General features: G+C 39.1%; 1 protein-coding gene and 1 long non-coding RNA gene across 2 annotated transcripts; one reads left to right on the top strand and one right to left on the bottom strand.

Annotated features, from left to right (window-relative positions):
- Positions 1 to 4,983: 4,983 nt before the first annotated feature.
- LOC104109522 (F-box protein CPR1-like) lies at positions 4,984 to 5,706 on the top strand. The gene has a single exon (XM_009618847.2). It carries the CDS (start codon positions 4,984 to 4,986, stop codon positions 5,704 to 5,706), a length of 723 nt encoding a protein of 240 aa, XP_009617142.2.
- Positions 5,707 to 19,903: 14,197 nt separating this feature from the next.
- On the bottom strand, positions 19,904 to 24,384 carry LOC104109519 (uncharacterized). The gene is made up of 2 exons (XR_689241.4): positions 23,197 to 24,384; positions 19,904 to 20,157 (listed from the first exon to the last, which is right to left on the bottom strand). It is a non-coding gene; the product is annotated as an uncharacterized lncRNA (long non-coding RNA).
- Positions 24,385 to 27,631: the final 3,247 nt, after the last annotated feature.

Raw genomic sequence — 27,631 nt, 5'->3', positions numbered from 1 at the left:
ACCTGTGGTTGAATAGGCTTTCGGATTTTGTAACTTTTGTCGGGTTCCGAGACGTGGGCCCCACATGCAATTTTTGAGCCAATTTCGGATTTTGGTCTAATTTTGTAGTTTTTCTTGTGGAATTCATTCCATTAGCGCGTATTGATGGTATTGTACTGATTGTGAATAGATTCGGAGCATTTGGAGGCCGAGTCCAGAGGCAAGATCATTGCGGGATAGAGATTTGACCGGTTTGAGGTAAGTAACGATTGTAAATCTGGTCCTGAGGGTATGAAACCCCGGATTTCATATCATTCTACTATTTTGAAATGACGCACATGCTAGGTGACGGGTACTTATATGTTTTAGAAAGAATTTTTGTAAATTGGGCTGAAGGCCATGTTTGGGCCTTGCGCCAATGCTGTTTGGACCCTTATGGGTTGTTTCTTACCATCCTCTCATTGTTTTCGATTTGGAAATCTATATTCAGTCATGTTTATACTTGTTTACCGCATAACTCAGTTTTTATGACTCTATTTTGATGCATATAAATATTTTGGGCCGAATGCCCTGTTTTACTGAAATGCCCGAGTGGCTTGAGATATTTATGACTGAGTGAGGCTAATGGCCTGACTGGTGAGGATGAGTGTGGATCGGGGCTGCCCGCCTGCAGCATAGTTATGACTGAGTGAGGCCGAGGGCCTGATTGGTGAGGATGAGTATGGATCGGGGCTGCCCGCCTGCAGCATACTTTATTATTATCGCACGTGAGTTGTCCGTACAGATTATAGCTCTTGGGCTGAAGGAGCCCCTCCGGAGTCTGTACACACCCCCAGTGAGCGCAGGTACCTACTGAGTGCGAGTGCCGAGTGACTGGGAGGCATGAGTGATTGTGAGGTATGCCCGAGTGGCAAAAGTAATTGTGAGGTATGCCCGAGTGGCAAGAGATATTGTGAGGTATGCCCGAGTGGCACGAGTTACTGTGAGGTTTGCCCGAGGGGCAGTATATGAGTGATGTTTTGCCCGAGGGGCTGTTTATGATTTCATCATTTTTGCTCACCTTTGCATTGAGCCTTTGTTTGAAAAACTATTATTAAAAAAATATCTTTAAATGATTTTTACTGAAACTGGGTTTATACTAGATAATTTGATCCAAATCCTGATTTTTAAAAGCATGTGGTATTTTACTGAGATTTTCTGATATGAAAGTTATATGCTTTATTGCTCGTCACTACTGCTCAGTCTGTTGTTACTTACTGAGTTGGTGTACTCACGTTACTCCCTGCACCTTGTGTGCAGACTCAGGTGTAGCTGGACACGATAGCGGTTATTGAGTGTTCTGGTTGCAGATTTTCTTAGAGATAGCAAGGTAGTTGTTTGGCGATCGCAGCCCCTGCTCTTCTCCCTCCTATCTTCCTCTAGTTGTATTTAGCTATTTTCCGGGCTGAGTTAGCCTTGATATTGTTAGACAGATTGTAGTATATGCTCATGACTAGTGACACCCCGATGTCGGGCTTTTCTTTTCCGCACTTCTGTTTTTTTTTTTTATTTGAACTCTTTAAATGGAGGTTTTATGTTAAATAACCTTGGAATTATCTTTAAAATGAAAATATCAGTTTGTTTTGGAAATGAGTCGGCTTGCCTAGTTCCACGTTAGGCGCCATCACGACAGGAGTTAGTTTTGGGTCATGACAGAAACAATACAACAATAACCCAGTATAATCCTACTAGTGGGATCTGGGGAGGGTAGTGTGTACACAGACCTTACCCCTACCCTGGGGTAGAGAGGCTGTTTCCGATAGACCCTCGGCTCCCTCCCTCCAAGAACTCCCCACCTTGCTCTTGGGGTGACTCGAACTCATAACCTCTTGATTGGAAGTGGAGGGTGCTCACCACTAGAGCAACCCCCCTTGTCTCTAAAATTGATTTTAGAAACAGTAAATTATTCAAATAGAAGTAAAAAGAAAATAACAACCATCAATCCTAAGAGGAAACATAACTCAGTCCTAACAACTAGAAAACAATACGTCAAAAGTTCATAAATTGTTAAACCATCCAACGAATGAAAGTGAGAGAGTAGTTTATAAAGGCAAGTAAAAGGCCGCTAAATTGCTAGCGTTTGTCCTGTGCTCAGGGCAATTCCACACAGACTTGACATAAACCACCAAAATGTTAAGAGAAGTCTACACTAAGAGCTTCCTGATGGCATGCTTCACGTGGTGCAGAGAGATGGTCAATCAAGCTTGAAGCTTCATATCAATTTGACAATAGCTTGAGTTTTCAGACAAAGCCATAAACTGCTCATTAAATGCTTCAACCAAAGAAGGGAACTAGCGACGTGTACAGGGAGCATCCCTTTCAAGTTTCAACCTCACAATCCAATTGCTTTTCGTTTTCCATTTCAGGCTTATCTGAAGAATTTCTGGAACAGAATACAAATACCGTGAATGGAAACAGCAGTAGTTAAGAGGTGCGGATGTTGCTAAACTAGGATTTGCCTTGACATCAAATGTCTAAATATGGATATAGGGAAATGCCAGTGTAACTAGTGCCAGAATGACAAATTGACAATGATGAGCAACTATCTCTCGCTAAGACTGACTTTCAACATAAAACATATGACAAAGATACAGTGAATTTTATCGTAAAGACAAGACAAGGTTGCATATACATTACTGCCACGATGTAAACATACACAGAAATAGAATATTTCTCTAAGTTTTCATTAAGGTTTTTTCAACTAATTTGGTCTCAGTAAGTTTCAAAATTGCTTTATCTAAACCTCTCTTGACGAATTATTTTCTGAAGAATTTTTATTACATGATAAGTGTTTACATGTTAGAGCTGTAAAATCACAGATTACAATTTCAACTTAGAGAATATCAGCAATCTTTAATTATCAATAACCAAACTAACAATTCGAGTTCCTAAATTGAAAAGAACTTCAAAATTCACAAACGAGACTCTGATTCCAAAAGAAGCAAATAGTAACTAGCAAGATTCCTCGTCACTACACTGTTTAAACTGTTGACATATTTATTTCTAGAAAATAGGGAAAAGAAAGAGAAGAAAAGAATAAAGGGACTTACACCGGAAATTTTTAGGCTTCAGCATGAAAGGGTGTTCGTATTTTCATAGACAATGTAATAAGGAACCAAATGAAATAACTAGTTAAGACAAAAAGAGAACTTATTTCTAAATATTCATAAACATAATGGAAACTACCCTCTCAATTTAGAGCATATTCAACAATTTTGTCATCTGGATGAACTCCTTTGCATAGTTTTTCTTTTGAATCATTTCATTCATGTTGCCTTGTTGCCTTGGTATTCACCAGATTTAATTGCGCCTTTTTTTGCTAATGCCAACACTTCAATTTTGTTTTGCGCTTACAGCCCTGATAGACCCGGAGTGCTTTTTAACCCTTTCGCCTTTGACAACACCTTCTGGGCCTAACAACTCTACCAGAGAAGCATGAGAACCAATATTTCAAATTGCTTAGTTCTTAATCACAAGGTAAGTAGGAATTTTGTTTATAATCGGTTCAAATTCAATTTCTTTCCTCTTTTAAAATCTAGGAAATCCTATTTCATCTCTGGAAGTCCAAATTTGGCATGCAATACCTTATCGATGTAACAAGTGTCAACATATCAGTTTGTCAATCAGGGTTCAGATTTATATAATCATAGTTTGCCAACTAATAACAAATGAAATTTATAGTCAAATGAACTAGTCTTTTTTCTATTTCTCCATTTTGCTATTGGTTGGTAAAGTACAAAGAAAAGCAATTCCCACCCCTCAATTCACCATGCCGAGCTCTCTAAATATTAGATCACCTTCCAGTGTTATCAAAGGCATAAAGCGCAAAAAAAACTCTAAGGTCTGGTGGGGCTTTAAACGCAAGTAAGCATGGGTTTTAATTTTAAAAAAAGGCGCAAACGGAGAAAAACTACAGATATGTATGTGTAGTCCAAGACTAATATCTATAACCATGAATACCAAATATATGGACAAAAAAATTTTTAAAAAAATTACGATAAAGTAAAATATCAATTGTTTATTGTCGACTCTTCAGGATTACGTTCATTGGCAAGGAAAAATATGCCTTAGAACCTTGATGACAACACTGAAGCGTCAGCTAAGAAAGGCAAAGTGCTCAACATGTTTTGAGCCTCGCTTCAGGGCTTAAGCGCACTTTAAGCGCGCCTTCGATAACACTGCCACCTTCTCATTTTCTTCCCTTCATAATTCGGTGGGAAATCTGGACAGGGATTAACATATCCCCTTACAGATTAGCATGCATTTATTTATTTTTGGTACAAAATTTTGTCTTTGCTCTATTTACCCTGTATAAAGCCATGCTTCTCTTACTTTTACAGGCATCAACTTACTTTTGAAGCTCTCTTCACCAGGAATAAAACTTCAAAAGCCAGCAGCACCAGTGACTGCTCCATCATTTTAACTCCTCCCCAACCTCTTCTTCTCTATAAACAGAAAAGTGAGGAAGAGAAAAGGAAATCAGCCAAAGATCCCAAGTTTCAGTCACCGAGGAAAATGTCAGATCATATCCCAGAAGAACTGATGATCCAAATCCTCTCAGGGCTCCCACCAAAATCTCTTCTCAGGTTCAGGTGTGTATCAAAATCATGGAACTCTTTAATCTCAAGCCCTGAATTCATTCGGCAACACACCCAACAAGCGATTCTTTCATAAAACCTTATACATAAAATTCTTAGATACTTCTCAATTCCTCAAAAGAAGGAACTTTATTCCGTTCGAGTCAATAATGCAACATTCAGTATTGACACCAATATAAACATACGATCCCCTTTCAATGACACAGTGAGGCATTATTTTAGGATCGTGGGCTCTTGCCACGGCATACTTTGTTTGTCTGATGATTTATTTGGATATTCACATGTTTTAGTACTATGGAACCCTGCAATAAACAGATGCCTCCGTCTCCCAATGCCTCTTCTTGATTGTAATCAGAAAGGGAGATAAATGTTTGTGTTTGGCTTTGGCTTTGATATAAAAAGCAAAGATTACAAGGTTGTTAAGATGACCTATTCTCAAAGTCGAGGAGCATTTTTGCTGCCACCTAAAGTTGAAATTTTTTCACTTAGTCTGGGAATTTGGAAGCAACTTGATGGTTTTATTCCAGAGAGCTACATTGTGGAGTACTTTTATAAACAAGCTGTTGTTCATGGGAAAGTCCACTGGACTGGTTACAAAATCGATGTCGAAAGAAAAAGGATGAAGAATTTGATTCTGGCATTTGATTTAAGTGATGAGATTTTTGTGGAATTACAATTACCAGAATGCTTGGTTATTGGACTACCTATGAATCTGAATACAGCAGAGTTTGGGGAATCACTTGCTATATATCACTACGACAAGTGTGCTTGGACCTGGATTTGTTCAATTTGGGTAATGAAAGAGTATGGTGTTGTCGAGTCATGGAGCAAGGAATACAATATCGTTCTTGACTGGGAACCTGGAATGATTCTGGGCTTTAGGAACAACAGTGAAATACTTTTGACAAGAAGAACAGGACAGCTTGTGTCTTATAATCTCGAGACACATGAAAAGATGAATTTTGATATCATTGGCACTAAAAACTCATTTTTTATGGGAACTTACGAGGAAAGCCTTGTTTTGCTCAATGAAGGACAGCTACTGTTGCCAAATGATTTTTCATCTGAGGCCGACCGAGATGAATGCTAGGACTATGACATTGAAAACAGGAATGCTCAAATGAGTGAGTTGTGGTACCAACTTGTTATGCACCAGTATCTCACTGCTGTTTTGGAAACCAGACATATTTAAGCATTTGTTAGAATCACACCAAATAAATTGGATTTAGTTTTTGTTTAGTTTACCATCTGTATTCATTGTGCTGTCGCATTCTGTTTTTTGTTTATCAAAGCTATGTACGACATGTTGATCCATTCCAGTTCTCATTCATCATTGGTATGTTTATTGTGTTGGTCCAACCCAATTCTATGTTCAATATTGCTACTTTCATCAATCTCTATGACATTCCATGTGATTTTTAAACATAGAATGATGTTATCAAAGGTGAAGGCCTTAGCCACTGTATTGTAACTGTGAGAAAGTACGACAGAAAATATGTTATTGATATTGGATGAACAATACAATACAAGAGGTCCTTATTTATAGCTATACTATACAAGGACATACTATTCTTCTACCAATGTGGGACAATACTACACTATATACATGCTGTAAACTAACACTCCCCCTCAAGCAGGTGCATACAAATCATATGTACCGAGCTTGTTACATATATAACCAATACGAGGACCAGTGAGAGACTTGGTGAAAATATCTGCAAGTTGATCATTCGACCTCACAAACTTTGTAGCAATCTCTCCTGAAAGTATCTTTTCTCTGACAAAGTGACAATCAATCTCAATGTGTTTAGTTCTCTCATGGAATACCGGATTTGATGCAATATGAAGGGCAGCTTGATTATCGCACACAAGTTCCATCCGACTGATTTCACCAAATTTCAACTCCTTGAGCAATTGTTTGGTCCAGACAAGCTCACATGTTGCCATAGCCATTGCTCGATATTCTGCTTCTGCACTAGACCGAGCAACTACATTCTGTTTCTTGCTCTTCCAGGACACCAAATTTTTTCCTACTAAAATACAATATCCAGACATAGAACGTCTATCAGAAGGTGATCCTGCCCAATCAGCATCTGAGTATCCAATAATCTGCTCATGACATCGATCCTCAAAGAGTAACCCTTTGCCTGGAGCCGATTTTATATATCGAATAATGCGGACAACTGCATCCCAATGACTATCACAGGGAGAATTCATAAACTGACTTACAACACTCACAGGATAAAAACTGTCGGGTCTAGTCACTGTGAGATAATTTAATTTTCCAACCAGCCGCCTATAGCTTGCAGGATCGCTAAGCGGCTCCCCGTGTCCTGGCATAAGTTTAGAATTCGGATCCATCGGAGTGTCAACAGGTCTGCAACCTATCATCCCCGTCTCCTCAAGAATGTCTAAAGCATATTTTCTTTGAGAAATAACAATACCTGAGCTAGTGGGCAACCTCAAAACCTAGAAAGTACTTCAATCTGCCTAGATCCTTAATTTAGAAGTGCTGGAAGAGATGCTGCTTCAGATTGGTAATACCATCCTGATCATTGCCAGTAATAATAATATCATCAACATAGACTACCAGATAAATACAGAGACTTGAAGCAGAGTGTCGATAAAACACAGAGTGATCAGCTTCACTACGAATCATGCCAAACTCCCGGATAACCGTGCTAAACTTACCAAACCAGGCTCGAGGAGACTGCTTTAGACCATAAAGTGACCGACGCAAGCGACATACAAGGCCACGAGACTCCCCCTGAGCAACAAAACCAGGTGGTTGCTCCATATAAACCTCATCCTCAAGATCACCGTGAAGAAAGGCATTTTTAATGTCCAGCTGATAGAGGGGCCAATGACGAACCGCAGCCATGGATAGAAAAAGGCGGACTGAAGCCACTTTTGCCACGGGAGAGAAGGTATCACTGTAATCGAGCCCAAATATCTGAGTATATCCTTTGACAACAAGACGGGCCTTAAGTCGATCAATCTGTCCATCGGGACCAACTTTGACTACATAAACCCAACGACAACCAAAAGTAGATTGACCTGAGGGAAGAGGAACAAGCTCCCAAGTACCACTTGTATGTAAAGCAGACATCTCGTCACTCATAGCTTGTTGCCATCCTGGATGAGACAACGCTTCACCTGTAGACTTAGGGATGGAAACCGATGACAAAGAAAATATAAAAGCATAATGGGGAGATGACAGACAATGATAGCTCAAACCGACATAATGAGGATTAGGGTTAAGTGTGGTCCGTATACCTTTTCGAAGTGCAATCGGTGTACTAGGAGTAGGGTCCGCAGCAGGAGCAGAGTCAGGTGCAGGACGAGAACCAGTTGGGCCTGATGGAAGATGCAAACGACGATGATAAGTCAAGAGTGGTGTTCCTGTGGCTGGGGAACTAGGAGGAACAACACTAGACTCCTCAACGGTTGGTACGGATGAAACCTCTGTGGTCGAAGGTGGAGGAGGAGCTATAGTAAACTCCTCAAAGGTCGGTATAGGTAAGACCTCAGATATATCATGGTGGTCAGCAGAGGTAAAGAAAGGTTTAGACTCAAAAATGTGACGTCAGCTGACATAAGTTACCTACGAAGATCTGGAGAATAACAACGATATCCCTTCTGAACACGAGAATAACCAAGGAAGACACACTTGAGAGCACGAGGAGCTAACTTATCTTTCCCAGGGGCTAAGTTATGAACAAAACACGTGCTCCCAAAAATACGAGGTGGAAGAGAGTATAAGGGTGACTGGGGAAACAATACTGAATGCGGAATCTGATTCTTGATAGGAGATGAAGGCATCCGATTAATCAAATAACAAGCTGTGAGAACTGCATCGCCCCAAAAACGCAAGGAACACGAGATTCAATTAGAAATGTGCGAGCAGTCTCAATAAGGTACCTATTCTTTCTCTCAACAACCCCATTTTGCTGAGGGGTATAAGGACAAGATGTCTGATGAATAATTCCTTGAGAAGTCATAAACTGCTGAAATTGAGAAGATAAATATTTTAAGGCATTATCACTGCGAAAAATGCGAATAGAAACACCAAATTGGTTTTTGATTTCAGCACAGAAACTCTGGAATATAGAAAATAACTCAGAACGATCTTTCATTAAGAAAAGCCAAGTACATCTTGAATAATCATTAATGAAACTGACAAAATAACGAAATCCCAAGGATGAACTGACTCTACTAGGACCCCATATATCAGAATGAACTAAGGAGAAGACAGACTCTGCATGACTCTCAACACTACACGAAAAGGAGGCTCGGGTATGTTTCCCAAGTTGACACGACTCACAATCTAATGTAGACAAACTAGATAAACTAGGCACCATCTTCTGAAGTTTGGATAAACTCGGATGTCCTAAACGTCTGTGGATTAGATCTGGAGGATCTGTAACTAGACATGTTGTGGAAGGACTGAGTGAGTTAGGTAGTAAAGGCCTTCTGATTCACGTCCTGTACCAATTGTCTGTCCCGTACTGCGGTCCTGCATAATAAAAGAATCGTCAATAAAATATATACCACAATGGAGGGCACGAGTCAAACGACTAACAGATGCAAGACTAAAAGGACAGCCAGGGACATAAAGAACGGAATCTAGGGTGATAGAAGACAAGGGATTAGCTTGTCCAACTCCTTTTGCCTTAGTTTGACATCCATTGGCTAAAGTAACAGTGGGAAGAGACTGTGAATATACAATATTTGACAAAAGTGATATATTACCAGAGATGTGATCAGAAGCGCCTGAGTCCATGACCCATGGGCCAAGAGTGCTAGACTGGGAAACACAAGCAAAAGAATTACCAGTAACAGAAGTATCAGTCTGAGCAACTGAGGCTACTTGTGGAGATGTCTGCTTACTTGCTCGATACTGAAGGAGCTCATTATATTCTTCTTTAGATAAAGAAAATCCTTGGTTACCTGGAGTCTCGGTCTGAGCAATGTAAGCATTTTTGGGTGGACGACCATGTAAGGAATAGCACATTTCACGAGTGTGTCCCAGTTTGTGACAATAAGAACACTTGGGTCTAGATCTTCTAAAATGACCTCCTCCTCGTCTATGCTCCATAGTTTGAGATGCCCGAGCATCCATTGTCTGGGATGCAAGAACAGAGAAATCAAGTATCTGTCATAAGATCACTGGTGGACTTGGTGCTGCAGCAAGGCGGAGTAATAGAGAATAATTCATCAACTGTCGCTTCTTGAGCTTTAAATGAAACTCTCTGAACTTTGGCTCTTACGTAGCTTCTGCGGCCGCACAATAATTGTGCGGTCCGCACTTTGCACTGGGGCTTTGTTGATTTTCCTTCACATTCTGCGGCCGCAGATAGAATTCTACGGTCCGCACTTGATCTTTTGTGCCTGATTTTTATCTTTGTTCAGATCACTCTTCCTTGAGTTGGATTTCATTATAGTGGCTCATTTTTCAATACTCCTGCAGGTAAGCATATTTCATCAATTTTCGGGTATACAATTAGACACTTTTGGACTAAAACGAAAGCTAAAAGGCGCTAATATGTAGTCAAAATTCCCATTTATCAATCATCAACCCCTGTCCCAATCTTGAAGATTCAAGGGAATAATTCACTAGATCATCATCTATCAGAGTAAGACCTTGTACTAAAACCTTCATGCAATTGTTATGGGTTTAATTAGGTTATGGAGTTGGAGATAGCCATGCGTGTGATATTAGGTGGTAGTAGGTGGGATTGTTAAACTATTTTGGGTAGTTTTTGTTGAAATTGGTTAAGGGAGGAAGGATCACCATTGTAGAGTTTCGTAGTCGATTTTGCATAATAGGTGTTTGACAAAATTCCTAAGAGAGTTACACCATGAGAATCCTTCTAATTATTATCCGACTTTCGCTATCTTCCTATAGATTGATATTGCTAGAAGTGTTGGATAGTAACTTAAGGAAAGCTCAAGCAAGGTATGTTGGATAAACTTTCTCTCTTAGAATCGAATTCCATAATGTTTCCGTAAGTTTCAAGTATGGTTGGCCCAGGTTCCTAATTCCCATGTTCCGAGTTGTTCCTAATGAATTCGATTTTCCCAAGTAAGCGTTATGTTGAAAGATGTATATACTCAAAACGTATTCCAATTACTCCTATCTCATTATGATCTCCTTCGGGAATGTGTTTGAGTATGCTTTAGGTGTAAAAATATTATAACTTCAATTTATGTTTCAAATGAAAGTTCATTATACTTAACTTGAAAAGATAACCCAATGTGCTTAAGTCTCATGTAGCTCATATACATATCAAATCTCTATTTCTAATTGTCCTTATTGTTGATAAACTTCATACGAAGTTTGGAAGTGAAAGAAGTAAGGGTGCGATATAAAATGTAGCCATGGTTGTTGTAACTAATGCATATGATCTGAATCCATATTCCAATCGTAGATCACCATGTTATGCTTTGTAAGTATATCCGATGTGTTTATGATTTTAATTTTTAACGTGGGCTTTGATTGCCAATTATTTGCTCTATCTCTTTTGAAAGAAATCTATAGTGTTTAAAGCTTTCAATACTAAGGCATTTTAAGTTATGGTTTTCGGAATAGTCTATATGTTGATGTTTATGATGATGATCCTCGAATGCAAAGAAATGAAAGTATGGAATATGAGATACGACCGGTGTGCCATGAATGAAGAATCACGTATGGCCAAGAGAGCCAAGGAAATAATGATGTTGTGAATGGTTGAAAGTACTAATGAAGCTATATGTGGTGTGAAAGGTTATGAGGTAAATATATTTCTATTTCTATTTCTATTGTGTGCAAAATAAAATATTTTTGGGAGTATCATTTGCGAACCGAGGAAGGATGGGTTGAAACGGCCCACACCCGGAAACTACACGTGCCGGTGTAGGAGTGGATTGTGATTATTGCCCTTATTTGGGATGAGATTGAAATATTGATGTGATGAGATTATTTCCCTTAAATGGGATGAGATTATTCTTAGTGAAGGGTGATGTCGATCCACATGACATTGTGGTGAGACGGCCTAGCCGATCGGGTTGAGATCAGATGCCATGCTGCACACATGGTGGTGATTGTGCTTGAGATAGTGATTGAGATTGTGATTGTGATTGTAATTGGATGTCTTTGGGTGAGACGGCCTAGCCGATCGGGCCGTGATCGGACTCCGTGCTAAAAATACGGTAGTATATCGGTGCTAATGATCTCCCAACAAAATATATATATATTATTTTCGTATTTTGAAAATTGTTATGTTTTAACTTGGCATTTGGGTATATCATTAATTATTACTTGTTGCTTATATGATTTTCTCCTTCTTAGATTGACATTCTATTTATAAAGAGGACATTTAACTGTACATACTAGTACTATTCCACATGTATTGACGTCCCTTTTGTCGGGGGCGTTGCATCTTCAATGGATGCAAGTGGTTCATCAACAGGAAGCTTTAGTCCTCGTTAGTTCTTACTCTCTATTCAACAGGTTTTGGTGAGTCCTACTCTGTTTCGGGCCTGATGTCACTTGAGGTTGTACTTTGTGTTTTGAGGTATAGCCGAGGCCTTGTCGTCGGCACTTCCATACTACTCTTCTGTTCTACTTAGAGGTTTCGTAGACATGTTGTAGATGGTGTACGATATTGAGTAATGAACTAGAAATGTTGGTATTTGGCAAACATGTTTTCCCTCGTAATGATGAACTTGTAATATTTTGCAAAATTGTAAAATAAATATCCTTTGAGTAATGAAAAAGAATGTGGAGCAGTAGACTCTTCTCATGTATATTTCTTGTGACTGATTTTTATATTGTTCATTGGTAAGGTTGGGTAGAAGGAATCAAGTAGGCTTGTTTGATCGGGGTATCTTATTTGAGCGCCGATCGCGCTCCCGAGGTCGAGGCGTGACATTAATACAGGGCAATGATGTCAGTGCTACGTGCATATTTATTCCGTGCATTGATTATATTGAAACCGAAGCATATCCTAGTATTTCATGTTGTCCGGCAAGGCATGCCAAAGTGATTCCATATGTTTTGCTAATTGGGTAGTAGTATTATATGCTTATCTTTCTTTATTGCCATTCCCCTCCATCATTACTCTGTTAAGGTCATAGTCACTAATTTGTCTTAATTTGTAGTTTTGTACACATTCTGTCTTAATTAACACTAACTCAACTGAGGTATTGAAGTGAGGGCATTTTGAGAGTTATAAAGGCAATGTACCATATGCATATGGTTTGCTAGACACCTTATTTGATAATACTTAAAAAAAAAAAAAACGAACAGCAAATTTTAGCGAATACAATTAGCTAGATTTCACTCATTGAATAATTATGGGTTCAACTTTTAGGATTTTTAACATTAAACTCATTATACTGTTAAAATTATGGGTTCAAATCAAATATTTCTTGAGATTTTAAAAGGTTTTTACGTATAAATCTGTATACGGGTAAAACCCGAGCTCATGATAGGGTAAAACGAGCTCCAGATATGATTGCGAAAGATCGGAATCGAAGCAAAGGTCTCATCGAGTCAAAATCCGGGGGCACATTGTCTGCCCTCGAGAATATCGGGGTCATGATTCGAGATCGGTCCAAATCCTTAAAGACTTTGGAGAACATCGTCGGGTAGTCAAGCACGACCAACAGAAAGCCGTAATATCCGCGACAGACCGGATATCATGGCGTGGATCTCGGCACGTATCGATAAAGAACCGGTAATCCGTTAAACAGAAGATTTTTTTACCTTTTATAGAGTTGTACTTAGAGTAGGATTTTCCTACTATATAAAGGGGGTGTGATAATTTACTAGACACATTGTAACACGTATTCCAAAGAAATATACTACTATTTTCACTGTTATTGTAAGCTTTTTCTCTCGTTTATCAAAGTTGTCCACTGTGAGCCCGGATCGAGGGTGAATGCTTCACTAAGGCTGGAATCCTCTTCCTCGCGTGATTTGAATTTACTGTATCTTTACTTGCCCATGCTAACTCAATTTCTCGTTTTGTATCAAATTAATCCGCATATCCTTAAAACCACTTACAAATTTAATTGTTATCCAATTTTGAGGGTAAACTGTTTGGTGCCTACCGTGGGGCTAAGGATAATAGTGGCAATTTGATATAAATTTTCATAACACACCCTACTTCACACTTGTTCTTTGAAATGTCTTTGATTTCAGGTCAAAGTTTAAGATGTCGAACTCCCAATCCGCCCCTCTAAATGTGGACGCTGAGTCTGGTCATCACGGCGAGAATAACAATATGGTACCCAGTGGCGAGGTACCACTTGTTGACCCCATCAAAATTCCGGTCGCGGACCCGATCGACGATAACTCACATGTGGCCATCAACGCGAATCTGCCTACCAATCCTGAGAACAACGTCCGCGATGGAGCCCGATCGACAGCCCAAAATACACAAGACGTTGGAGGAGACGGGATCAACTTGCGAATAATCTTCGAAATGCTACAGGCTCAACAGGCAGCGATAGCTCAACTATAAAACCAGAGTCACACCCCCAACAACGTCGAGTCAGAAGCGCCCCAAAAAGCCACTCGCAAAAGTGAACCGATCGTGGAAAGTCCAAGTGAAGCCGAGCTTGGGTCTAATCCCGAGATTTTAAAGATGCTCGAGGAGTTGACAAAATGGGTAGAATCGGGGAAGAATAAAATCGAAGCCAACGACAAAACGGTGGAAACCTATAATTCCATGGTCGATCAAATCCCAGGAGCACTACCAATATTGAAAGGCTTGGATTCCAAGAAGTTTGTTCAAAAGCCTTTTCCTCAAAGCGTAGCACCGAAGCCAATTCCGAAGAAGTTCCGCATGCCCGAGATTCCTAAGTACAGCAGAACAACCGACCCAAATGAGTATGTGACCTCCTTCACATATGCCATCAAAGGGAACGACTTGGAGGATGATGAGATCGAGTACGTCCTGCTGAAAAAGTTCGGGGAGACTTTGTCAAAGGTAGCTATGATATGGTACATAACTTACCCCCTAATTCTATTGACTCATTTGCTATGCTTGCAGACTCCTTCGTGAATGCACACGCCGGGGCCATCAAGGTCAAGACCAGGAAGTCAGACCTTTTCAAAGTAAAACAGAGAGAAAATGAGATGCTCGGGGAATTCGTGTCAAGGTTTCAAATGGAATGGATGGACCTGCCGCCGGTGGCAAATGATTAGGTCGTTCAGGCCTTCACCCAAGGACTCAATACTCGAAGCTCATTGGCTTCGCAGTAGTTGAAGCAAAATATGGTAGAATATCCGGCTGTAACTTAGGCCGATGTGCATAACCGGTATCAATCAAAACTTAGGGTCGAAGATGATTAGCTTGGGGCCCCTTCTGGGTCTGTTTATCCCGTTCGAGCTAGTGACGGATCCAAAAGAGACATTGATCGTGAACTAAGGTCAAGTAGAGATCGGTATTAGCCATACACCGGTGATCGTAGGGGTAACGGGTCTGGACAAAACCATGTGAGAAGTGAAAGGAGAAGCGATCGAGGTCAAAATAATTGGGGACTCATGAGCAAAAACGGTTTCGACAGGCTTGTCGGGCCTAAGGAAGCGCCGAGGTAATCGGAGTACAACTTCAACGTCGATGTGGCTGTCATCGTATCTGCCATAGGAAGCATCAAAGATACCAAGTGACCTCGTCCTGTACAGTCTGATCCAGCCCAAAGGGATCCCAACTTAATGTGTAAATATCATGGCACTCACGGCCACAAACAGAAGATTGCCGATAATTGAGAGAAGAAGTAGCCCGGTTATTCAACAACGGACATCTCGAGGAGTTCCTGAGCGATCAAGCCAAAAGCCATTTCAGGAATAGAGATTCTAGTAAGCAGATTGAGAAGGAGGAGCCTCAGCACGTCATTAACATGATCATCGGTAGGGTCTACGTTCCCCAGGGGCCGATGTTAAAGCGCACCAAAGTATCCATCACGAGAGAAAAACGGACTCGAGATTACGTACCAGAAGGAACCTTGTATTTCAACGACGAGGAAGCTGAAGGCATCGTGTAGCACCACAATGATGCACTGGTAATATCTATACTCATAAATAAATCTATATTTAAGCGTGTGTTAATTGATCCAGGTAGCTCGGCCAATATCATTAGATCAAGGGTCGTGGAACAACTGGGTCTATAAGACCGAATCGTGCCCGTCGGAGTCCTAAATGGATTCAACATGGCATGTGAGACCACTAAAGGGGAGATAACATTACCGGTGAACACCGCAGGAACCATTTAGGAAACAAAGTTCTACGTGATCGAAGGATACATGAGTTACAATGCTCTATTAAGGAGACCGTGGATTCACAACATGAGGGCAGTACCCTCGACGCTGCACCAGGTACTGAAATTCCCGACACCAAGAGGGATTAAAACAGTTTATGAAGAATAACCAGCCGCAAAGGAGATATTCACGGTCGACGAGGTGATCCCGGTATCCGCACTTTTGACATCAAAGGGTCTAAGTTCGGTGGCCAAAAAGGAAACCAAAAAGCAATTATCGACACCAGCCTCAATCGAACCGAAGAAGCAGGGGATGGGTGAGGACGATGACTACAGAGTTCCCAGGTTTTTCATAGTCCCCGATTATTCTGACGCCACCAAATCAATCGTCAAAGAACTGGAGCAAGTCATATTGATCAAATACCTACCCGATCGTAAGTTATACCTGGGCACGGGGTTAAGTCCCGAGCTTAGGAAAAACCTCATTCAATTCATTATAGCTAACATAGATTATTTCTCTTGGTCCCACCTCGATATGAAAAGGATTCCGCCAAAGATAACTACTCACAAGCTGAGCCTAGATCCGAAGTTCCATCTGGTCAAGCAGAAAAGGAGGCCTCAGTCCGAAGTCAAGCATGCATTCATCAAGGACGAGTTAACTAAACTCCTTAAAATAGGGTCCATCTGGGAGGTTAAGTACCCGGATTGGTTAGCAAACACAGTAGTAGTCCCTAAAAAGGGAAATAAATTAAGAATGTGTGTAGACTATAAAGACTTAAACAAGGCATGCCCAAGGACTCTTTCTCTCTGCCAAACATCGATCGCATGATCGATGCAACGGCCGACACGAGATCCTCAGTTTTCTCGACGCCTACTCCGGGTACAACCAAATTCGGATGGACCCGGACGACTAGGAAAAAATGTCCTTTATCACTAAATACGATACCTACTACTATAATGTAATGTCATTCAGACTAAAAAAATACCGGTGCCACTTACCAACGCCTAGTAAATCGGATGTTCGAAGAGCAAATAGGAAAATCAATGGAGGTTTACATTGACGATATGTTTGTTAAGTCCTTGCGAGTAGAGGACCAGTTGAAAAATTTGCAGGAAACCTTCAATATATTGAAGAAATACAACATGAAGCTGAACCCGGAGAAATGCGCATTTAGAGTCGGGCCCGAGAAATTCCTCGGATGCATGGTGTCCAACCGGGGAATCGAGATTAATCCCGATAAAATCAAGGCCATCGAGGACATCACCGTTGTGGATAATGTCAAGGCCGGTCAAAGGTTAACCGGGCGCATAGCCGCTTTGGGTCGATTCATCTCGAGGTCCTCCGACAAGAGCCATCGGTTATTATCACTATTGAAGAAGAAGAATAACTTCTCATGGATCCCGGAGTGCCAACAAGCCTTGGAGAAACTCAAGCGGTACCTCTCGAGCCCACCTTTGCTTCATACTCCGAAGGCAGACGAACAGTTGTACCTGTACTTAGCGGTATCCAGGTAGCGATAAGTGGAGTCTTGGTCCGGGAAGAGGATGGTACGTAATTTTCTATCTATTATGTTAGAAGAACTCTAGGCGAGGCCGAAACTAGGTATCCTCACCTGGAGAAATTGGTGCTCACTTTGCTAAGCACCTCTAGAAAGCTAAAACCGTATTTTCAATGTTATCCCATATGTGTGGTGACTACTTACCCATTAAAAAACGTAATGCATAAACCCGAGCTCTCGGGAGTATTGGCCAAATAGGTCGTGGAGATTAGCGGGTACGATATCGAATATCGACCCCGAACCGCCATCAAATCTCAAATTTTGGCAGACTTCGTGGCCGACTTCACGCCGGCCCTAATTTCTGAGGTTGAGAAGGAGTTGATCTCCACGGCGTCCATCCCCGCGTTCATCTTCCTCACCTACTCTTTACCGAGCGAGATGTCCTCGGGCAGTACCTCCACTTCATCCTCGCTCGCCTCAGCAGCAGATAGTTCTTGGGATGTAAGCCCTTCGTTTGACACAACCTCGGGTGGCACCTCCTGGCTCTTGTTGGTGGCATTTCTCTTTTTGTTACGGCCGCTCATGCTAGCAGTATCCTGGATGACGTTGGCTTGGGTGTTGGCAATGTTAATTTCTCCATTGTTCGCCATTTCCTTAGTTGCAACCTTTGCTCTGATACCACGTTATCACGTCCTTGGTCGTTAACTAAGTACACGTGCGACATTTGATAATTTGTTCACATTCTTGCTATGCCAAGTCAACCTTACTACACTCAAGATCGCTAAGAGAATGGTAGAAAGAGCACAAGAGAATTGTTAAAGGGAGCTTTGTATTAGAGAGAACTTGAATTGTTTGCTTGATGAATTACAAATGAATGGCCCCCTTTATATACTAGTCTCCTAGGGGCTAGTGTGTAAATATTTATTGTTACACAAGTCCTTAATATTTACAAGATAAGGACTTTCTCTAGAATTCTCTACAAGCCTAGAAGATTCCAAGGACTTTCCTAACAAATTTACAAGCATCTAGGATATTCCAAAGGAAATGTTCATACTTCTCTAGAATCTTCCCACAAATACTAGCTTTCCTCCTATGTAAGCTTCTACATGGTATTAATATATACCAAATGGTGCCTATGTGGCATGGTGACATGGCGGGTCATCACAGTTGACTGCTAAAGGTAATGGAACAACAAAGGGACTGAGTGACTTGTTTTGTAGAGAACAGAGCCAAGAGCCGGTGATGGAGTAATGGGAATTTGGCCAACTGCTTTGGCCGTGGTTTCGATGCCAATGGTAAGGGAAACTATGGGTGGTGATAAGATATTGGAAAAACAAATGAACAAATGTATGTTACTTGTTATGTAGTTTGAGGTTCCTAAATCACGAATCTAGGTCCCTGGAAGCAAAGAATGACTCAAGCATCTAATTGAGATAACAATATATGTAAGAAAGATGGTGAACAAAAGGATACTCAACCGCGCGCTTTATATTTCATAAACACATTATTCAGTAGTATAAACCACAATTGACTGATCTCCTAAAGGAGCTTTACGGTTTTTGTTCTTTTAGGAAAACATTTTGATGAATTCGACTTCTATAACTGATTTGGGCTATAGAAAATCGAAAAAATGGCTTTACTATTTTTCTCGTTATTAATGTTGTAGTGGCACTGATTGGGCATTAACGTGTTGATGCAGATAAACAACTTAGGCAAACTTTGCATTCTAGTCGCAAGTTGGACATGCTAAAACTTATTCCTAACCAGAGAAAAAGGATATCTTAGCTAGCTAGAAGTCAAAAGAAAAAAAATCAAACGGGTATGAGGTGACGAGTATATATATACGGCTTATATATGAAAATTGGACCAATTTAGACTCCTTTTGGTTCTTTGTACATTAAACTGAAGTTGTCTTATCATGTTATATCCTCCATTGCTAAATTTAGCTTTACATGTCTTAATTGAAGTTGATTGATTCATGTTCTGCTTTACATATATATTAATTGAAGTTGTTGCCTCTTTTATTGCTATGTTATCTCATTCGTAATTAATTATCCTTAATTGAGGTCGTTGTTATATATTATCTCTCTCATTGTTAAGTTATTCTTGTTTAAACCATTATTACTTGTTATGACTTTCATTGTGAGCTCGTTCTTCCATTCTTTAAGTTGAGTAATTCTTACGTTGATTTACTTGCCACACTCCCGTGTTATCTTTGTTGTTGTTGTACTCAGTGTTGTTGAGCCGAGGGCTATGTGTGATTGTAGTATTGGAATTATTTTGAGAAAATATTGTGGCATATGAGCACATGTGGTGCGAGTTTTTATATTGTGTTGTTATATTTTTGGCACATGTGATATTGTTGAAAGGATTTGTCAGGTGTTCTGTCAAGACCCAATTTTACCTATATGTCGTGATGGCGCCCAACGTCACCGCTAAGCAAGCCAACTAGTGAATTGCACATATATTTCCTCTTTTAAATAAATTTCCAAGTAATAAAACTCTCTTTAATTGCAGGATTCAAGAAAATAAGAGGTTTAAATAAATAAAACCAAAATAGTAATTCAAACCATAATTCTACTAGTGTGTATGCCAGGACCTAATGTCACAAGTGTATGTGCATCTAATAAATTATACAAACTTCTAAATACCGTCTGAACATAGAATAGACAGAATACAAATAGAAAGAGAGACACTAGGTGTTGCGGAACGGCTCAGGAAAGACAGATCACCACTAGGCCTCGGGATAACGGAGATGCACACCGGTAGGACCACTTGATACACCTGTCTCAGATCCTGCACAAAAAGTGCAGCAAGTGTAGCATGAGTACGTAAACAACGTGTACCCAGTAAGTATCAAGTTTAATCTCGAAGAAGTAGTGACGAGAGGTCGACTTCAACACTCACTATGTGTCAATAATATTAAGATAGAAATATTTAAATAGACACAATTTATGTGAATAATAACAAGTTCTTTAGCAAGCAAAAATAAATAATTTTTTCCCAATTAAATAATTTTTAATAAGTTATTTATCTTCACAAGCTGCAATAAATATCAAAGAATCATGAAATTTTTATTATTAAGCACGATTTATGCCGAGGTCATACGACCCGATCCGGAATAGTGTATACACTGCCGAGGGTCAAACGGCACGAACCATAGATGCATATATCTACTGCCAAGGCGTTCGGCCCGCTCCGCAAGAAGAGAAGGATATTTTATAAGCGTTTGACTGAAATATCAATGTCGTTTTATACAAAAATAATACGAATTTCATTAGCAGTCTTTCACAATTTCTCTAACAAATACTAATAAAATTTAGGCATTTTTAAATTAACAAGTATGTGCAAAATTCCAAATAATTGATAATTTAGTCCTAAAACTACCCGAACAATAGCATAATAGTAGCTACGTACGGACTCTCATCAACTCGTACGTACGTAGCTGTCACACCCCTTTTTTTTCACCACCTCAACCCTCTTTAAAATGATAAAGGTGATTTTAAAGCTCAAAAGGGTTTCAATTTGAAAAGTGACAAAAGTTGTGTTTTAAAAGATTTTTTAGAATCGCCACCTGACATTTGGTTTCGGTGTGCCAGGTCACCATTTTTAAGAAATAATTTTTTTTCCTTTAAAACACATTTAGACTCCACAACTAGTTTGCACTAGAGATTCTAAGTAAGGGGGTTCATTTGACTCGGGGAGAAGGTGTTAGGCATTCCCCGAGTCTGGTAACTAGTACGACTGCACACTTGATCAAATCGGCTTTAAAGAGTATTCAAACTGAGGCAAAACACATCAAAGAAAAATAAACACGCAAGAGGCTCGAGGATGTCCCCACCTAAATAAAATAAAATAAAATAAGAGAAAAATACTAAAAGTTTATACTATGCTCATCCACGAAGTCTGTCACAACCTCCAATCACTTTCACTATGGGGCATACCCCGGATAAAATATATATAAGTTCTTCGAGGTATTTCCCGGATAAATTTAACCAAGGGACAACCTCTAGCCTCGCAGAATAAATAAACGACCTAATATTTGCCTACCCACGTGTGGTCGGCCTAAACATGCTACTAGCGAATAATATCACAAAGTAAATAAATAAATAAAAGGGAACCAAATAAAAGGAAAATTTTAAATCATGCTCAAATTCTTTTGACTTTTATTTTATGTATTTGACTAGGCTCAATTCCTAAAACATGTAAACCATTTAATCACTAATGAGTTTCGTCTCCCCCCATTCTCACTTGCGCCTCTTTAATAATGCAGCATTTACATGGAATTTTCTTTACTTATAAAATAATTGATATCATGAGACAACTGTTTTTTTTTTTTTTTATAAGAGGGGAAACCTGCAGCCGCTACAATTTCTGGCACGGCCTCTGCCCTTCGGGTGAGCACTCTGTGGTGAGCACTTTGTGCGCACTGGGTAAACCTCCCCTTGTGTAATAGCCTGCAAACCACACAATGGATGTAAGCCGCACTAGGCAAGCCCTGTGCGGCAGGCTCAACCCAGAAGGCATTGAGGGGTGGTTCGATCCCAAGTCATCCATATGGATGACCACCCTCCAAACCAATTGGGCAACCCCGAAGGGTATGAGACAACTGTTCCTTAGCACAAAAGCACCATTTTTTTTTTCCAGTCATGAACATATCAAAAGGAGAGATTCAGCATATATGCTTGAAGGCAAATTTCAACTTTCATCCACAAAGTAAAACGTATTTTTTTGAAGAAAATCAAACATGGAAGTGACACCTACATAGGACTGCAGATGGTTCATACAAGCAACTAAGTTAACTTTTAAGGTGAGAGTTCTATTATATTCAAGCTTTACTAATGAACACTGACAAATTCTTAATAACAACAATAACAACAACCCAGTATAATTTCATTAGTGGGGTATGAGGATAGTAGTGTGTACGCAGACCTTACTCCTACCCTGGGGTAGAGAGGCCGTTTCCGATAGACCCTCGGCTGCCTCCCTCTAAGAACTACTCACCTTGCTCTTGGGGTGACTCGAACTCACAACCTCTTGGTTGGAAGTGGAGGGTGCTTGACTCGAAATCCTTAATAACAGAGATGAACAAAAACTATGGCAGGCTAACAAAATCAGGAGGAGCCATGGCAAGTGGACAATCTAATAACTCAGAATTCATGCTAAAATATAGATGCTCGAGCTAGGATACCCCCCTCGTAATCTCAACAAATCAACGAGACGGAGGACAAAATCAAAGCTCTCAGACAAGACCAACAAACAAACTGGAACATCTACCCTTTCACATACGGTTTCACGACCATAAAATCACAGAACATTACTCTAATGCTATTAATAGGCTTGCATTTAACAGAACTCAACTCGACTAAAGCTTAGCAGGGATTCATAATATGTTTCTTGAACATTAAACGGGGCCAACAGAGGCGACGAGACACAGGGAACATCTTCAGCAAATAAATTTCAGCAAAAGCGACTCGAATATACATTTCGTTTCACACTCAATTTCAACCAAACATATAAAACACTGATTCAAACCGCAAGGGAAGTGCATCACTGATTCATAATTTACGCAACAGTCAGATTTTAGTCAAAAACACGCGACAAGCAAATTCACACTCAAATAATTTAAACACGGTCACTTGACTCAAGTCATAACAACTTTCAACAAAATATTACTTCTAAGTTTACTCAGCTATTGGAATCAGAAAACAAATTCAGAAACTAGTATTTTTCTTTCAATTAGACCAAAGGCTTGAACAACTTTTAATCCATTTAAACCCCCGGCTCTCATCATCATTTAATCACACCTTCAAAATAAGAGAAAAAGAGTTGAACCTGAATAAGAGTTTTTCGATTACTTCTGTTCGGAAGCTATTACAAGCAAATCCGGCACCGGAATTCGAATGTCCAGCAGCAAACGAGCAAAACAGCAATAAAAATGGATTCGGAACCACGAATTTGAACCTCATGAGCAGTCAACGGACCTCAGCTAATCTCCATGTTTTCGGAACCCAAAAATCAGAGAGGAAACTTGAAAATAGCTGTGTATTTTCGAATTTAGAATCAAATTGAAACTAAGAAGAATTGAAATCTTTTTTTTTTCCTTTTATCTATGAATGAACAAGAACCCAAAATCAGAAAAAGGAAAATTTCCATCTCAAAAAACCCCCAATACGGTAGTTCTTTGTCCCTATTTTTATCCAAAATCCTTTTTTTGGATTGTTTTAAATAGTAGGAATACAATTGATCATATCAGCTTCAGGAACTGTGACCAAAATTAGGAATATGAGAATATAGTGTGTAATAATTCCCCTAAAATTCCCCCAACCGTCTAGCCATAAAATCCATCCAAACAGAAAAAGATGATGGTACAACCAATTTGAGAGAAAGACAACAAAGAGTTATTTAAAGTTTTAGCATATTTTGAATAGCTTCTGAAGTAGCTGTGTTTTAAGAAAAATGCTCCAAATTTCTTCTTTTGAAGCAAAAACAATTAATTAGTTGAAACTTGAAACGCTAATATGTTTACCATAAGACTCATAAACATCCAGCTAAGAATTACTGGTAGTAGTTTTCCAGACATAATTACAGCCCACCACCCACCTAACCCCCTCCCCCGGGACCCAAATCAGAGCTAAGCACTCTGAACTACACGTTGGTAAACCACAATGAAGCAATTTCGAAGAGCTTTTCCGCGTAAGAACTGCCTCTCGGCTAGTGCAAGGCAAAGAAGAGTGGTCGTATATTGTACACAATTTTCCCCTTGTATTAAACTATTTCTAAACTTGGAACCCATTATCCACAGATCATTAAAATAAATAACTCTACTGTTGCGCCAAATCTCGGCCTCAACAAGATTTTAACTTTAAATCTACCACTAGACCAGGTTTTGGTTTGCAATCTTTTCTCTCAACACCACTAATTGTTTCACATTAAGCAAGTTATGAGGTTTGAGCAAATGGAGGTAGTGATAGTCATGAAGCAGAACTGAGTAAAGAGAGATTTAGAAAAACCGATTCTGAAACTTACTGAGAGGATGGATCGATCATGCTTCGCTACAGGTTTGTTGCTTTGGAAGCCATTTTGCGCACCGGAAACGCTGCGAAACGCCGAACGTTTTTTCTGTCACTCAGTTCGAATAAGCTTTAGAAAAATACTAATCTTCTGACCATATTGTTATATCTCAATCGGGCACCTAAGTTAAATGATACTAGTAGCATCGTCAATACATAAATGAAATCTTTTTAACAAAAATAGTTCCTAATACAATCAATTATTTTTATCAAATTTTGAAGTTAAAAAAAAGTTTAATAAGTGATGGTGTGAATACGAATTGGCAAGCCCTCCTAATGTCGTATAATAAGGAAAAATTAATGACAATAGCTAGCCACAAAATAAACTATACAATTAAAAGTCCAAAACTAATTAAAAGAGCCCAAGACCACTGTCACTTAAAACCCTAACTTCCTTCTCCCTCAGCGATCATACGCATTTTTCTCAGCCGAAGAAGTCGTTGCCGAACACCGCCGTCGCAAGCGTCGCCTCCGTATTGAACCACCAATCAACGCCCTCCGTCGTGATCCACTCCCGAGGGGACCGCCTTCACGTGACGACCGTCGTATTGCTCTATTTATGCAACTGGACCATAGAAAAATGGTCCATGTATTTTACCAGAAGGATCCTTATAATGCCACATTTTTGCAGCTTCATTGATCTTGATGGAAGTTTCTGCAACCTTACTGCGGAATATAGATGGAGAATCTACCGATGACGCACCAAAAAATGATTCCGTTCTTGATAAAAATTGGCTATTCCGTCGAGTTGGGTCGGAATTAGCAGCTGACGTCGGCTTCTCCAAATTCTTAGATTCTGTCTCCCTATCTCTTAATTCATTCCAAGTATCTTCATTCAGTCCCCCTCCAGAATGTGCACCGTCTTCACCAATATTTAAAAGTCATTTTAGATTATGTATTAGATCGGAGAGCATTTCTTTTGAATATTGATATATTACAAAATATATATATATATATATAATACACAAAATATACTGTCACTATACAAAAATTATATAAAAATAGACTGTCACTATACAATTTTTATACAATAGACTGTCACTATACAAAATATATACAAAAATAGACTGTCGTTATATAAAAAATATACAAAATAGACTGTCACTATACAAAATATATACAAAATAGACTGTCACTATACAAAAATATATTAAATAGACTGTCACTATATAATTTATATATAATAGACTGTCACTATACAAAATATATACAAAATAGACTGTCGCTATACAAAATATATACTAAATAGATTGTCACTATACAACACAATATACAAAATAGACTGTCACTATACAAACAATATACAAAATAGATATTTCGGGCTGTTGGATGTAATATGTTTGGGCCGGAGGGCCATTTTGTGTCAATGGGCAAAAACATGGGCTATTAAAATTTTGAGGGGTTATAGAGAGTAGTTTTCTCTATAATAAGTAGCTATGTAAGCATGTTGTTTAAAATATATTCTTACAATGTATTTAAAGATTAGCCAATTTCACTCAAAATTCAGGACGCGACATCCTAGAGTTTAAACCTCAAAATTCGAACTCTGGGACATCCTGTCCTAAAGTTTGAAAATTGTATCCAGAAGTTTGAATCTTGAATTTTAAATTAGTAGTTTAGAAGTTCAGGACACTAAGTCTTAAATTTGGAAATTCTGTATACTTAATCCTAAAATTTGGGTGAATTGACTAATCTTTAAATACATTATAAATTGTGGATATATTTTAAATAGCGGACTTAGAAGGGGCTATTGTTGCACTTCGCCCCAATGTAATGGAGTAAATGGGACATCAGTAGCCTTTTTAAATCTCTTATGTGTAAACGATAGATATCTTACGTTTAAAACTAAGCTCCCGTTTAACCATAGATTTTGGCTTCATCACCTCAAAAAAAAATTGAAAACATTGTTTGTTTATGACATATGATCATGTTTTGAGGAAAAAAAATCAAAAATTTCCAAGAACAGTTTTTGGTGAAATTTTTTCTTCCACTCACAAAACTTCAATTTTTCTTCAAATAAATTGCATGTCTAAACATAACTTCAAGATTCAAAATTTATTTTTCGACACAACTTCAAAAACTCTTTTTTCAAGTTTCAATCAAATATATGTCCAACTACTAGCTAAATCTCCCATGTGCAAAAAAAGAAATAAGGTCACAAAACTAAAAATAAATTTGTAAAGGCCCACAAAACTATCTAACGCTTATAATAACAAAATTATACTAGTGGTATAGAGATGACAATGGGGCGGTGTGGGCTCAATCTCAATCCACAGAGGATTCGCCCCGCCCCGCCCCGCATAATATATATTTTTCTGTTTCAATCCGCTCTGCTCCGCCCCGCCAATGGCGGAGCCAGAATTTTCATTAAGGGGTGTCAAAATATATAAAAGTAAATATACCAGGAAATTAAGGGGAGTCAATACATAGTATATATACATATAATTTATTTTTTACCTACCTACATAATGTATTTTTTCCGCGAAGGGGTGTTATTTGACACTCCTTCCTATAAGGTGGCTCCTCCACTGTGCTCCGCCCCGCACCGCTTAACTATCTTTTTTTTAAAATTATTTTCTTTTTGAATATATGATAATAAATTATGAAATTTATAGATAAAAAAATTCTTGCTAATTAGTATTAATTTAATTTCAGGTACGAAGGTTCTCAAATACAAAAATGGGAACGTGCATTATTGATTAAAGTCTACTATCTTCAAGATGAAATGTAAGGTTCTCAAATACAAAAATTAGAACGTGCATTGTTAATTCTAGTCTTCTTCAAGATGAAATGTAATAAAAGTCGTGATTAGTACGAAGGACGTTAGAAACTTACTAAAACTTACCCCCTGTAGTTGCTGGGATATCAGTGACCAACCTAGGCCCTAGCAAAGAATCAGGTCACTTGTGGAATTTATGTAATTCCAAAAATGATTTTTTAAATTTTATTTGCAATACAATTTGTGAAGTACATAATTTCTTGTTGGATATTACGGAAAATGTTTTGAAATATTGTCGAAAGAACATGAATTTTTTTTACATAACAGAAGAAGAATACAGAGAGCAAACAACACACCATATTGGGAGAAACCCGCATAGACATGCAACCCGCCCTGCCCTTCATTAGTTTTTCTCAAAAATATTTTAACCGCCCCGCACCCGTATCGCCCTGCAAAACTTTAAACCCGCTCCACCCTG

The sequence above is a fragment of the Nicotiana tomentosiformis genome, chromosome 7 (genome assembly GCF_000390325.3).
Source record: "Nicotiana tomentosiformis chromosome 7, ASM39032v3, whole genome shotgun sequence".
Taxonomy (NCBI): Eukaryota; Viridiplantae; Streptophyta; class Magnoliopsida; order Solanales; family Solanaceae; genus Nicotiana; species Nicotiana tomentosiformis.
Note: the sequence above shows the minus strand (reverse complement) of the source record. Positions and strands in the feature narration are given on the sequence as shown.

What these genes read in the sequence shown, in the direction of transcription:
- LOC104109522 (XM_009618847.2), top strand. Translation starts at nt 4,984, where the DNA reads ATGTTTGTGTTTGGCTTTGGCTTTGATATAAAAAGCAAAGATTACAAG.